This window comes from Equus asinus, chromosome 8 (genome assembly GCF_041296235.1).
Source record: "Equus asinus isolate D_3611 breed Donkey chromosome 8, EquAss-T2T_v2, whole genome shotgun sequence".
Taxonomy (NCBI): Eukaryota; Metazoa; Chordata; class Mammalia; order Perissodactyla; family Equidae; genus Equus; species Equus asinus.
This window is the reverse complement of record NC_091797.1, coordinates 38,547,169-38,561,076: the sequence shown is the minus strand read 5'-3', so window position 1 is coordinate 38,561,076 and position 13,908 is coordinate 38,547,169. Positions and strand designations below refer to the sequence as shown.

At 37.0% G+C, this 13,908-nt stretch overlaps 1 protein-coding gene across 1 annotated transcript; it reads right to left on the bottom strand.

Annotated features, from left to right (window-relative positions):
- Window positions 1-10,091: 10,091 nt before the first annotated feature.
- Window positions 10,092-11,066, bottom strand: LOC139046012 (putative olfactory receptor 2B8). The gene has a single exon (XM_070516775.1). The coding sequence runs from the start codon at window positions 11,064-11,066 to the stop codon at window positions 10,092-10,094; it is 975 nt and encodes a 324-aa protein (XP_070372876.1).
- Window positions 11,067-13,908: the final 2,842 nt, after the last annotated feature.

Sequence of the window (13,908 nt, the reverse complement as noted above, 5' to 3'; positions counted from 1 at the left end):
AAACTCCTAAGCTTTCTCTGTGCTGACTTGTACCACACAAGTTAGTGCCCCGCATTCCAAAACAAAAAGCATTCCACTATAGAAAGGGGGACTTAGGAAGCTGTGTCTGACTAGATCAGGGACTCATAGATATTGCGTGTGTCATTGGTCCTGTTTTGTACATTTGTTATTGTTAATAAATTTTGTGCCACTTAAAAATTGTGTTTCAAAGATTGCTGGGAATATGTCAGCATACGAGGACTCTGAACTCACTTCCTGCCACAGACACAATCAATTTTCAACTGCTCTTGGAACAATTACTCCTGAGAGAGAACTGAAAACTGGATAAAAAGAACCCCCACAACAAGGGACAGTTCTGACTGAGGTGGAAGATGCAGAAATTCCTTTCTGGAGAGGAAAAAGCCACATTCTACCCATGCCACTTCATGGCCCAGAGCAATCTTAAGGTACAAAGCATTCTCTGGAGAAATGGGGAATCTGAGTAGGAGAGCTAAGCTGCTGTCAAACTCAAAACAATCAAGATGACTGTCATAATATTTGGCTTTGCTGGTTATTAACAATGGGTAACACCCCCAGAAAAGCTATAGGACATAAGAGAAAGAAAAGCCTGCTCTTAAAGGGCCCATGCAAAAATTCACCTGTTTCAGAAAGCAACCTAAAATCACCAGAAAGAAAGGTGCATTGTCTTTCATGAAAAGAGACCCACTTGATAAGCTTTGGGTGCATCTCAGCAAGAGATGGGACCTCCCCAGCCTGAGTCCACCTCCCCAGGAACTGAGACGTTGGTGGCAGCCATTATTGTGACCTAATACAAGCATACTGACACAGACCTGGCAGAAGTGATTGGACTTCTTCCCCTGGCCTGTTAGCCCAGGGGTCTGCCCCACTCACTAGAGCACTGACTTAATCCAGCTCAGACTGGGCAAGCAGCCTGCCCTAGGGACTAGCCCCACCCAACAATAAGCCCTTGAGCAACTTGTGGGCCCTCATAGTCACAGTGGGTGGGACCTCTGCATTTGGGTGAGTGGGTCTGCCTCTGCAAGACAGGTCATGTGCAAGGGGCAGAGTGTGCATGAAGGATGTGCCTGCATTGGTGGCATAGGTGGGGCCTCTGCAGCAGGATGCATGGGTCCACTACAGTGTCTCAGGGCATGAACATGGGGTAGGACTGTGTTACGGGGTTCATGGGTCTGGGGGTAGTGGGTCTTGTCAGCTGCAGCAGACTTGTGTTTCTCAAACATCCCCATAGGGATTGACCCCACCTTCCAATGCCTGAAACAATTGTGTGCTGCCACTCCTGGGGCTGGTGCCACCCAGGTGCAATCCTGAGAGAGCCAAGAACAGGCTTGAAGGTCAGAGGCCTACAGCAATTGTAAGCCCTTGAACCTAGCAACAAGTCATGCTGGGAGAATACTCACTTAACAGAAAAGCTGCATGAGGGTTGTGCTATTAAACCTTGCAGCCAACTGTACTAGGGCTACTCACCCCAAAAAAACTGACTAAAGGGACCACAGCAGCCACACACAGCTGAGCATTATAACCTTTCAGCCAAGGAGACAGCCTAGCCTCCCTGTGCACCTGCAGTGAGAGCAACGCTGCCACAACTGAAGGAAACATGTAGCGCACACAGGGGACATTCCTGGAGAATTTGGAATTGGTGATGAGAGGTAGGCACACTGCTGGGCCTCATAAAGCATCTCTTACAAAAGCCCACCTCTCCAAGATGGGGAGATGCAACTGACCTATGCAATATGTAGTATAAACACAGAGAAAGAGACAAAATGAGGCGACAAAGGATATGTTCCAAATAAGAGAACAAGGCAAATCCTCAGAAAAAGAACTAAACAAAACAGAAATAAACATTTACCAGACAAAGAGTACCAAGTAATAGGCATAAGGATGCTCACTGATCTTGGGAGAACAACAGATGAATTCCATGAGAACTTCAGTAGATAATTGTAAAATATAAAAAAGAACCTATCACAACTGAAGAATACAATAACAGACATGAAAAATTCACTAGAATTCAATAGCAGAGTAGATGATACAGAAGAACAGATCAGTAAGCTAGACGAAAGACTAGAAGAAGTCACTAAAGAGGAACAGAAAAAGAAAAAAGAATGAAAAAGAATGAGGACAATCTAAGGGACCTCTGGAACAACATCAAGCACACTAACATTTATATAATAAGTGTCCCAGAAGAAGAAGACAGAAAGGGGCAGAGAATCCATTTGAAGAAATAGAAGTTGAAAACTTTCATAGCCTAAGGAAGGAAACAGACAGGTACAGGAAGAACAGGGAACATCAAACAAGATAAACCCAAAGAGGCCCACACCAAGACACATTATAATTAAAATGTCAAGAATTAAACATAAAGAGAGAATCTTAAAAAATGCAAGAGAAAGGCAGCAAGTGACATAAAAATGAAACCCCATAAGGCTATCAGCTGACTTCTCAGCTGAAACCTCACATGCTAGAAGGGAGTGGCATGATATATTTAAAGTGTTGAAAAGAAAAAACCTAGAGCTAAGAAAACTCTGCCAGGCAAGGTTATCCTTCACAATGGAAGGAGAAATAAAGAGTCTCCCAGACAAGTAAAAACTAAAGGAGTTTATCACCAAGAAGCCAGCCTTACAAGAAATGCTAAGGGGACTTATTAAGTGGAAAAGAAAGACCACAAATAGAAATTATAAAGTTTTCAAAAACAATAACAATAAAATCACTGGGAAAGGCAAATATACAGTAAAGATAGCAGAGCAACAAACTATGAAGCTAATATGAAGGTCAAAAGACAAAAGTACCAAAATTATCAATTTCCATGATAAGAGGGTAATGAATACACACAAAGAAAAGTGGATAATTATGATATCAAAAACATAAAATGTGGGAAGAGGAGAGTAACAGAGTAGAGCTTTTAGCAAGAGGTCAAACTTAAGAGAACATCAACTTAATATAGATTGCTAGTCACATAGATTATTATATATGAACCTCATGGTAATAACAAACCAGGACCCTATAATAAGTACACAGAAAATTTTGAGAAAGGAAGTCAAAAATAATACTAAAGAAAGCCATCAAACCACAGTGGAAGAGAGCTAAGAGAAGAAGAAAGGAACAGAGAACTACTAAAACACTCAGAAAAAAGGTAATGAAATGGCAATAAGTACATACTGATCAATAGCTACTTTAAATGTCAATAGACTAAATCCATCAATCAAAAGACATAGGGTGGCTGATTGGATAAAAAAACAAGACCCATATATATGTTGCATACAAGAGACACACTTCAGACCTAAAGACAGCCACAAACTGGAAGTGAATGGATGGAAAAACTACTCCATGAAAATGGCACGAAAAAAAAGCTGGGGCAGCAATATTTATATCAAACAGAACAGACTTTAAAACAAAAACTGTAACAAGAGACAAAGAAGGGCACTACATAATGACAAAGGGAACAATTCAACGAGAGGATATAACACTTGTAATTATCCATGCACACAACATAGCAGCACCTAAATATATAAAGCAATTATTAACAGACGTAAAAGGAGAAATAGACAGTAACAATAATAGTAGGGGACTTTGACACTTCTCTTACATCAATGGATAGATCAACCAAAACAGAAGATCAATAAGGAAACCTTGGCCTTAAATGACACATTAGACCAGAAGGACTTCGTAGATATACATAAAACATTCCATTCAAAAACCACAGAACACACATTGTTTTTGAAAGCACATGGAACATTCTCCAAGATAGGTCACATGTTAGTCCACAAACAAGTCTCAATAAATTTAAGTTGATTGAAATAATACCAAATATCTTTTCTGACCACAATGCTATGAAACTAAAAATCAACTACAGGAAGAAAATGGGAAAAGCCACAAATATGTGCAGGTTAACCAAATGCTACTGGACAACTATTGGTGCATGAAGAAATGAAAGGAGAAATCAAAAAATACTTGGTGACAAATGAAAATACGACACACCAAAATTTATGGGATACAGCAAAACTAGTTCTAAGAGAAAAGTTTATAACAATAAAGCCCTATATCAACAAACAAGAAAAATCTCAGATAAAATATCTAACCATGCACCTATGGGATCTCGAGAAACAACAAATGAAGCCCAAAAGCAGTAGAAGTAAGGACATAAATAAAAGAAAGACTTAAAAAAATCAACAGGAAAGAAATAAATGAAACTAATAGCTGGTTCTTTGAAAGGATAAACAAAATTGACAAACCTTTAGGTACACTCACCAAGACAAAAAGGGAGAAGACTCTAATAAATAAAATCAGAAACGAAAAAAGAGAAATTACAATGGACACCTCAGAAAAAAAAAGATTATAAGAGAATACTACAAAGCTATATGCCAACAAATTGAATAATCTAGAAAAAAGGATAAATTCTTATAATCATACAACCTTCAAAAACTGAATCAAGAAGAAATGGAGAATTTGAATAGACCAATCACCAGCAAGGAGATTGAAACAGTAATCAAAAACCCTCCCCAAAAATAAAAGTCTGGAACCAAATGTCTTCCCTGGTGAATTCTACCAAACATCCAAAGAAGACTTAATACCTATCCTTCTCAAACTCTTCCAAAAAACGAAGAGAAAGGGAACCTTGCAACCTCACTCTATGAGGTGAACACTACCATGATACGAAAACCAGACAAGGATAACATAAAAAAAGAAAATTACAGCCCAATATCACTGATGAGCATCAATGCAAAAATCCTCAACAAAATACTAGCAAATCGAATACAACAGTACATTTAAAAGATCATACACTCTGATCAAGTTAGATTTATTCCAGGAATTCAGGGATGGTTCAACATTAGGACATCAATCGACATGATACTCCACATTAACAAAATGAAGAATAAAAACCACATGATCACGTCAGCAGATGATGAAGAGAATGCATTTAACAAGATACAGCAAGATTTATGATAACCACTCTGAATAAAATGGATATAGAAGGAAAGTACCTCAACATAATGAAGACCGTATATGACAAACTCACAGCCAATATCATACTCAACAGAGATAAACTTAAAGCTATCCCTCTAAGAACAGGAACCAGACAAAGATACCTACTTTCACCACTCTTATTTAACATAGTATTGGAAGTCCTAGAAAGAAGAATCAGGCAAGAAAAAGAAGTAAAAGGGATCCAAATTGGAAAGAAAGAAGTAAAAGTGTCACTATTTGCAGATGCCATGATTTTATATGTAGAGAACCCAAAAGAGTCCATTTCTGAAAAAAACTTTCAGAAATAATAAATGAATACAGTAAAGTTGCAGGATACAAAATCAACATGCAAAAATCAGTTGCATTTCCATACACTAACAACAAAGCAACAGAAAGAGAAATTAAGAATACAATCCCATTTGCAAGTACAACAAAAAGAATAAAATATCTAGGAATTAATTTAACCAAAGAAATGAAAGATCTGTACACTGAAAACTATAAAACATTGTTGGTAGAAATTGAAGAAGACACAAAGAATGGAAAGATATTCCATGCTCTTGGATTGGAAGAATTAACATAGTTAAAATGTCTATACTTCCTAAAGCAACCTACAGATTCAACATAATCCCTATCAGAGTTCCAATGATATTTTTCACAGAAATAGAACAAACAATCTTAAAATTTGTATGGAACAAGAAAAGACCCCAAATAACCAAAGGAATCCTGAGAAAAAAAGAGCAAATCTACAGGTATCACACTCCCTGATTTCAAAATATACTACAAAGCTATAGGAATCAAAACAGCATGGTACTCGCACAAAAACAGACACACAGATCAATGGAACAGAATTGAGAGCCCAGAAATAAACACACACACCTATGGAGAGCTAATTTTCGCCAAGGGAGCCAAGAACATACAATGGAGAAAGGAAAGCACCTTCAGTAAATAGTGTTGGGAAAACTGGATGGTCACGTGCAAAAGAATGAAAGTAGACCATTATCTCACACAATACACAAAAATCAACTCAAAGTAGATTAAAGAATAGAAAAAAGAAACACATGGGACTACATCAAACTGAAAAGCTTCTGCACAGCAAAGGAAACCATCAAAAAAATGAGAAGATAACCTCACAATTGGGAGAAGATATTTGCAAATCATGTGTCTGATAAGGGGTTAATATCCAAAATTTATTTTTTTTTAAAAAAGAACACATACATTTCTACAACAAGAAAACTAAGACCCCAATGAAAAACTGGGCAAAAGATCTGAACAGACATTTTTCCAAAGATATACAGATGGCCAACAGGCACATGAAAAGATGTCCAACATCACTAATTTAAATTATAAGGGAAGTGAAAATCAAAACTACAATGAGATATAATCTCATGCCCATCAGAATGACTATAATTAACAAGACAAGAAACAACGTTTGTTGGAGAGGATGTGGAGAGAAGGGAAGTCTCACACACTGCTGGTGGGAGTGCAAACTGGTGCAGCCACTATGGAAAACAGTATGGAGATTCCTCAAAAGCTTAAGAATAGAACTACCATAAGATCCAGCTATTCCACTGCTGAGTGTTTATCCAAATACGTGAAAACATGAATGTGTAAAGATACGTTCACCCCTATGTTCATTGCAGCATTATTCACAATAGCCAAGATTTGGAAGAAACCTTCGTGCTCATCAAGAGATAAAGATAAGGAAGATGTGGTATATATACACAGTAGAATCCTATTCAGCCGTAAAAAAGATGAAATCTTGCCATTTGTGACAACACGGATGGACCATGAGGGTATTATGCTAAGCCAAATAAGTCATAGGGAGAAAGTCAAATACTCACGACCTCACTTATAAGTAGAGGATTAAAAACAACAAAAAACAAATACATAGAGACAGAGATTGGATTGGTGGTTCCCAAAGGGGAAGTGGGGAAGGAGGAGAGTGAAAAGGGTGATTAGGCACATGTGTATGGTGATGGATGGTAATTAGTATTTGGGTGGTGAACATGATATAATCTATAAGAAATCAAAATATGAAGTACATCTGAAATTTATATACTGTTATAAAGTGATGTTATCTCAATAAAAAAATTTTAAAACAGAATTCACTTTAAGTGATGATACTCAAAAGAAAATGTGTTTCTTGTGAGTTTGACTCACATTTGGGGTCTCTGAGATCACTCACCACTTGAGCCAGTGGTGTGCCCTGTCGCTCAGAGGACGCAAGGCCTGGAAAAATCCATGAATTGCTCTAGGGCATAATGATAGTCGGGAACTCCAGATGCTCAACACAGATGGGACAAAAAAATTTAGCCTAGCCCTGGGTACTATCACTACTGCCTTACCACAGTTGTTGGTGAGAATTCAAAAGGAAACAGTCCAAATAATTTTGGGGGCCATTGACACAATCCTGTAGTCTGTTACAGACAAAGCATGGAGAGCATGAGAAGGTAGAGTTCTTCGATCCCATTTGAAAAATGTCACAGCACAATACTGAACTTGTGTTTGGTCTCTTGTTCAATTATTTTTTTTTTAATATTTTCACGGGGCTTAGAGATCTTTATTATTGGTAATTCATTTCCAAGTAATGTAACTATTCAAGTGCGATTCATGTGTTTACTTAAAGGAAATAAATAGATTTGGTGGCAGCATTTTGTGTGTCATTAAGAGCACAGAAGTAGTTTTTCAGCCAGAACAATAGTCTCTGTAGTGTCGACGCAAATAACCAATAATTATTTCAATGCAAAAGAAAAGAAAAGAGTTTTATTTGAAACAAACCAACAACTATATCCTGGGAGTCTCAGCCGTCACAGGGGAAGCAAAGGGCCTGGAGAAGAGTGATTTTTAGCTCAGATATATATCTTTTCAAAGCAAAGATACATACATCAAACATGACAAGGGTTCATTGCTGCAAGGGTTCAAGGAGATGTTTGTGACAGATTAGCACGTACACAGCGGGTCAGCATGACCGTGGCATTATGGGAAGGGATACTTACCTTCAAAGAGTGCTGGTGTCATTAGAAGGGAGACCTTAATTCTTATCTTCAAAAGAGTACAATATTTTGCTTTTAGGTAATGATTAAAGCAGACGTACCATACACATTTGACAGGCCAAAAGTCAGGCTTCTTTGGTTCAAATAAAATTCAGGTGAGATAAGCTCAAACCTGAATGGCTTCCCCATATACTTCAATGGATAAAAATTTTCTTATATCAGTGGCTTCAGGAGACCTTAAAGTTTTCTGCAGCAAAGAAAGTTCATTTAAAGGATTTGAAAGTGACCATTTGGGTCTACTTATCAAGGTGCTGTTGAGTAATAACAGAGAGTGGGAAATTTGTCACCACTGGGTGTAAACAGTATTCCAAAACTGTTTTCATACTGGTATACATTAAGAATTACTATGGTGCCAAAATATATGGTTTCCCAAGTGTTGACTTCAAGTGTGAATGCTGGGATGCTATTAAGGATATAGATAGAATCTTGACCGTGTGTATAATTTCTCTTAGCTGTAATTTCTGCCTCGCCAACCTGTGTCTCATGCAAGATCAATTCTCATGAGCATGACCAACTGAGGGGGTTCAAGGCCCGGGAGGATGCAGGTAGTTGTCAGGACAAGAGACTATATAATAAGTTTTTACATATGTCTCCACCCAGAGACACACATGTACTTATCTGCACTGTACTACATCTTGGAAAAATCTACTAAAAATCATAAACATTTCTGTGATGATACCACTGTCAAAGTTATAACCTCCACAGAAAAATACACTGTGCATGACATTAAAGATATACAAACACTAGGATTCATATCCCAAAACAAATTTACACTGAAAACTGAGCTTTGAAGGGGATCTGAGGGCTAGAATGTCAGATTCAATTTTTCTGGAATGTTTATACTTGCTACATAATTCAGAATTGAATGATGAGTATTTCACGAGATGCCTGTTTATAAAGTTTAGGTACATAGAGATTTTTAAAAATTAATACGCACATTATTCTTTCAATTTCCTCCTGATGAATCTGAGTAAGCTTCCACAAAACATGAGGTTTCCTGGGAATAAGGGGCCACTACTTATATCTGTAGAGTATGTCACCAATTCAAATTATGTGGAGTTTTGCCAGATGTGAGATACAAATGCCATGAGCAATAGATGCCTGAATCAAAGAATTTTATAAAATGGTAAGAAGAGAGAAATTTAAACGTATTTTTACCCTTTGGAAATTTTGCTGCATTACTGGAAGTAAAATATGTATAATATGAAATAGAACTTGGGTCACGTGCTATTCATATATGATAACATCCCCCCAAGTCAGATTTAAAAAACAGAATGGGGCTCACAAATTTAATATAATCAACATCCGTACCTCACATCCATGTTTTTTATGGCTATGTACCAAATTATAGGTAAGCACTACCAGCTAATGGCTACCATTGTCACCGGCAACATCGTATCACTCCCTCACCCAGTGATCCTGTGTACAGCCTTCTATGAAATGACTGCTGCATAATATGGCTGCAACGGCGGTGAGTTCACTATATGGACTAACTTCAGAATGACTTTATCAGGATTGATGTTAGCAACTCTTTCTTTGAACTTAAAGTTTGTTTTTCTTACAGCTTCCCCCACCTACTTCTGTGAAAAACCTCTAATGTAGTCAACCTATGGACTTTGTAGTAGAACCACGATCAAAATGCCAGACTAAGTGATATCCCTCCAGCAACTGCTAGAAAATGCTAACAAGTTAATATTTCTTACAGTGTTTCAGTGGTTTTATGCTCTTATTTGGCTGTGTCTTTACAGTATGTACTTAAATGTCTTTTTGCAAGAGAAGCAGAATAATGTTTCCAAATGGGGTTGCAAATAAGAAAACTTCATAGAGCTTTTAAAAATAATAAATATAACACAGATGTTCTAGAGACACTGAATCACCATCTCTGGAAGCTGGAATGAATCTATGAATGTTGATTTGAACACACGTTTTTCATAGGACAAGGAGGTAAGAAAATTCCCTTGAGAGTTGTTAGGGAAAATTTTAGCTGACACATGGAAGACAAAAACATCTTAAGGGCTCTGGTATTCAAAGACCTTCCATTAAACTGTTTTCCTCGCCCAGTTATCTGGAGTCATGACCATTCCAAAGAACATTCTTCATTGCTCCCTTCACATCCTTGTTCCGCAGACTATATATGAGGGGGTTGATCATGGGAGTAACGATGGTGTAGAAGAGAGCTATGAACATGCCCTGATCCTGAGAGTAGTTGTTGTTTGGCTGGAGATAAGCATAGATGGCTGTGCCATAGAAGAGAGTGACCACTGTGAGGTGGGATCCACATGTCCCAAATGCTTTTCTCTGCCCTGCTGCAGACTTTATCCTTAAGATGGCCCTGACAATCCCACCATAGGAGAACATGATAAATGCAACTGGTATGAGAAGTATGAAGACAACTACAAAGAAGATCTCCGACTCATTGATACTGGTGTCAACACAGGCAAGCTTGAGCAATGCAGGTACTTCACAGAAAAAGTGGTCTATTTTATTTCTCCCACAAAGCAGTAAAAAGAAGATGAGTACCGTTTGGAATAAGGAGTTGTCAAAACCAATGAACCATGAAGCAGAAGCCATCAGGGCACAGAGATGGGGAGACATGATTACTGTGTAATGAAGGGGCCTGCAAACAGCTACATAACGGTCAAATGCCATAACTCCTAAGAGAATGCATTCAGTGCCTCCCAATCCTAGAGAGATATACAGCTGAACTACACAACCACCAAAGGAGATAGATTTGTTTATTCCCCTGAGAGTGACCAGGAGCTGGGGAACAATGCTGGTAGTGTAACACAGGTCCAGAAAGCTGAGGTTGGAGAGGAAAAAGTACATAGGGGTGTGAAGATGTGGGTCCAGGTGGGACAATGCAATGATGGTTGTGTTTCCCAGCAAAGTGAAGATATAGAAGATCAAAAGAACCACAAAGAGGACCAGCTCCAGTTGAGGCCTGTCAGAGAAAGCCAGCAGGATAAACCCAGTGAGGGAGCTTGCATTTTTCTCTTCCAGCCTTGCTAGCACATGGTTCCTATCAAGACCAAGCATTTAGAAATTTTTAGAAGGTGTCTTTAAAAGAAAAGGAGAGAGGAAGAGGTGAATCTATCATGATAAAAGACACAGTCATGGGATTTTTATATGCAATTGTTTTCCGAAATGATGTACTCATTGAGATGGACATATCTTATACCAATGTAGTTCCACATTATCACAAAAAGTTATATCATTGATATTTAATGTAAGAAAAATCAAATAATAGGCCTTGTGTTCCCATCATTCTTGGGTATGAAAGGTCTGTTTCAGACTGAGTTTCATAAGATTTAAAGTACTATAAGAATACATGTACATTAGAGAAAATGAGAATGAGGGAAATACTGGAGCATGATCAGAAAGAATAAGAAAGAGAAGCAGACAGAGGCAGAGAGATTATTTGAAACATATATCTCAAAATTCTACACAATTGTACATACCTCACATGCAATAGAATATAAAGCAAGATAATCTCTAAAATACATTCAGATATTGGAATTCGTGATCTAGAATGTACTTATACAGAGGATTAAATTATATTAAAAATATCACTTACAGCGCTGACTCTACATATTTTGGAAGTTTTGCTCTGTACTCTACCTAATCCATTATATTTGTGAAGGCTACCCTGGTCCTTTTTATGGTAGTCAAACAAATACTCAGTCAGACACCATTCAATCACCATTATTCTGTTACAGTGTTGAACTCTTGCCCTAAAGATGCTTGAAATTACCAGACCAACTTTACAAGTCCTCTGAAAATTCACTGTCTATGCAGAGTCAGTTGGAATCAGAACTCTAAAATCCAGTGGCCAACAGTTTCCTTTTCCTTTTGCTGATTTCATTTTCAAATATTACCAACAACTAGAGTGTGTGGATTCCGGAAAGAGGTGGGATTATTTTCTATGAACGTTCTAATCAAGGTAAGCATTTTTAAAAGTGATCCAATTGTGTAACCTATGTACAAACTGTAATGCTTTACATCACTCCCTGTGATAAAGTAAAAAAGATAAATACGTAGAGATAAAGACAGACACATCATCACAGCAACGACAGGTCAAAGACATATATTGTAAAACAAAAAGAAATACAAGGAAAGGCATAAAAAATGAGAGTTTGGTATTATAAAAATCTAAGAACTTCCATCTACATTCAGTTAATTTTATATACACAGCTTTCTGGAAGCTATCTTGAAGAGTGAGTTACACTGGACCAAACAGGTTGCCAGCTCTAAGGATGGTTGATTGCCGTTTTCATCCAGTTATTTAGTATTGCATAGCATGATCATACCCCAACTTAAGTGGCATCAGGAAATGAATATTTCAGTTCTAGCATATTCAAATGGATAATCACAGTAAATTTTTAATCTTTCTAAAACTTTTAAAATCTGAATCAAGTTAGTGTATAGATACACTGATGTGCAAAATAAATTGGTACAAAGTGGTAGAAAATAAATATTAACAAAATCTGAATAAGGGAAAAGTAAAGATCAAGGGAAACAAGAGTTAGTGGTAGAGAGGCCACTGGGAAATATCCTCTATCACAGGCATAAATGCCCTCCTTGTCCCATAATTTACTTCCAAGGAAAGCAAACAACCAAAAGATCGATGTTTTGAAAAATAAAAGCATTCCCAGCAGCAACGTAATACATCATACATGAGAAGGATTAGTTAACTAAATTAAATTTATACTCAATCAGAAAACAACAGTATGTTAGAGTACTATTTCACATGTCTATCAAATACAATATTTAATTTGTACAAAATGTTTTCACATTTAAAGTTTGAAAAATTAATGTATCCAAAGGTTGAAGGTTAAACTGATATGCTACTTACATTAATAAATGTTAATACTGGCTGGTATTATTGAATGTTTGATATGCTCTAAAATATTAACATGCATAATCTCAACTAATCTTTTAAAAACTTTTTGAAATTTATTACCGTCCCCTTTAAACATATGAAGAAATTGATTAAAGTGGTTAAATAGCTTACCCAAGCTCCTTAAACTCCTAAATGTTTTAACATAAACCCAGGTCCCTTCAATATCAAAGGTCATACTTTCAACAACATTACTTTATCATCAATCAAATGGATTTAATAAAATTCAAAGGAATCATCACGTGTGACATAGAAGATGTAGCATTTCACAATATTTCATAATTCCTTTGATTTCTTATAAGAATGTGATCAGTGATATCCACACAAAAATCTATGCACAAAGAAATTCATAATAGAAATGATTATAAAAGTATGAGAGACAGTCTAAATGCGAAATGAAAGGATACGTCCTCTGACTCACACCTGTTCAGAAGAGCAAACAGAAACAAACCATGGTCAGTCTCATGCATGCACACACAAATAGAGAGGCACTCGTTGAAATGAACTGCTGGCTAATTTTTAAATTGTATCTAATAAAGAAAGCATTCATGAAAGTGGAGAGCAAAAATAAAATGCTAACTCATCCAAGGAAAACACCAAAATAATAATGCACCATTAAAATTAATTTATATGATTTCCATTTTATCATTTAGATAAGGACCAAGATGGCAATTGATGAAAGATAAAACCCCAGTGAGATCACGTTGTACAAAATATTTGTTGCTTTACATGATAATACATATATGAATAAAAAAGAATGCTGAAAGGCTACCTATTTGACAGTTATAAAAATGAATGATTTCAGGTTGAAAAATAAAATATCAGGCACAGGAGATGCCCACTAAAACAGAAAAGAATGTGATTGCCTCCGTGTGTGATCATTGCTTCCAATGTCATGCAGGAGCGCATACTGGGAGGTATTAGGATACTAATGTCATATTCTATCTTCTGACTTTGAATTTTTTTCTCATTACAATTCTG

Excerpts from the sequence above, each read along its gene's own strand:
- LOC139046012 (XM_070516775.1), bottom strand. The coding sequence starts at position 11,066 with ATGCTTGGTCTTGATAGGAACCATGTGCTAGCAAGGCTGGAAGAGAAA.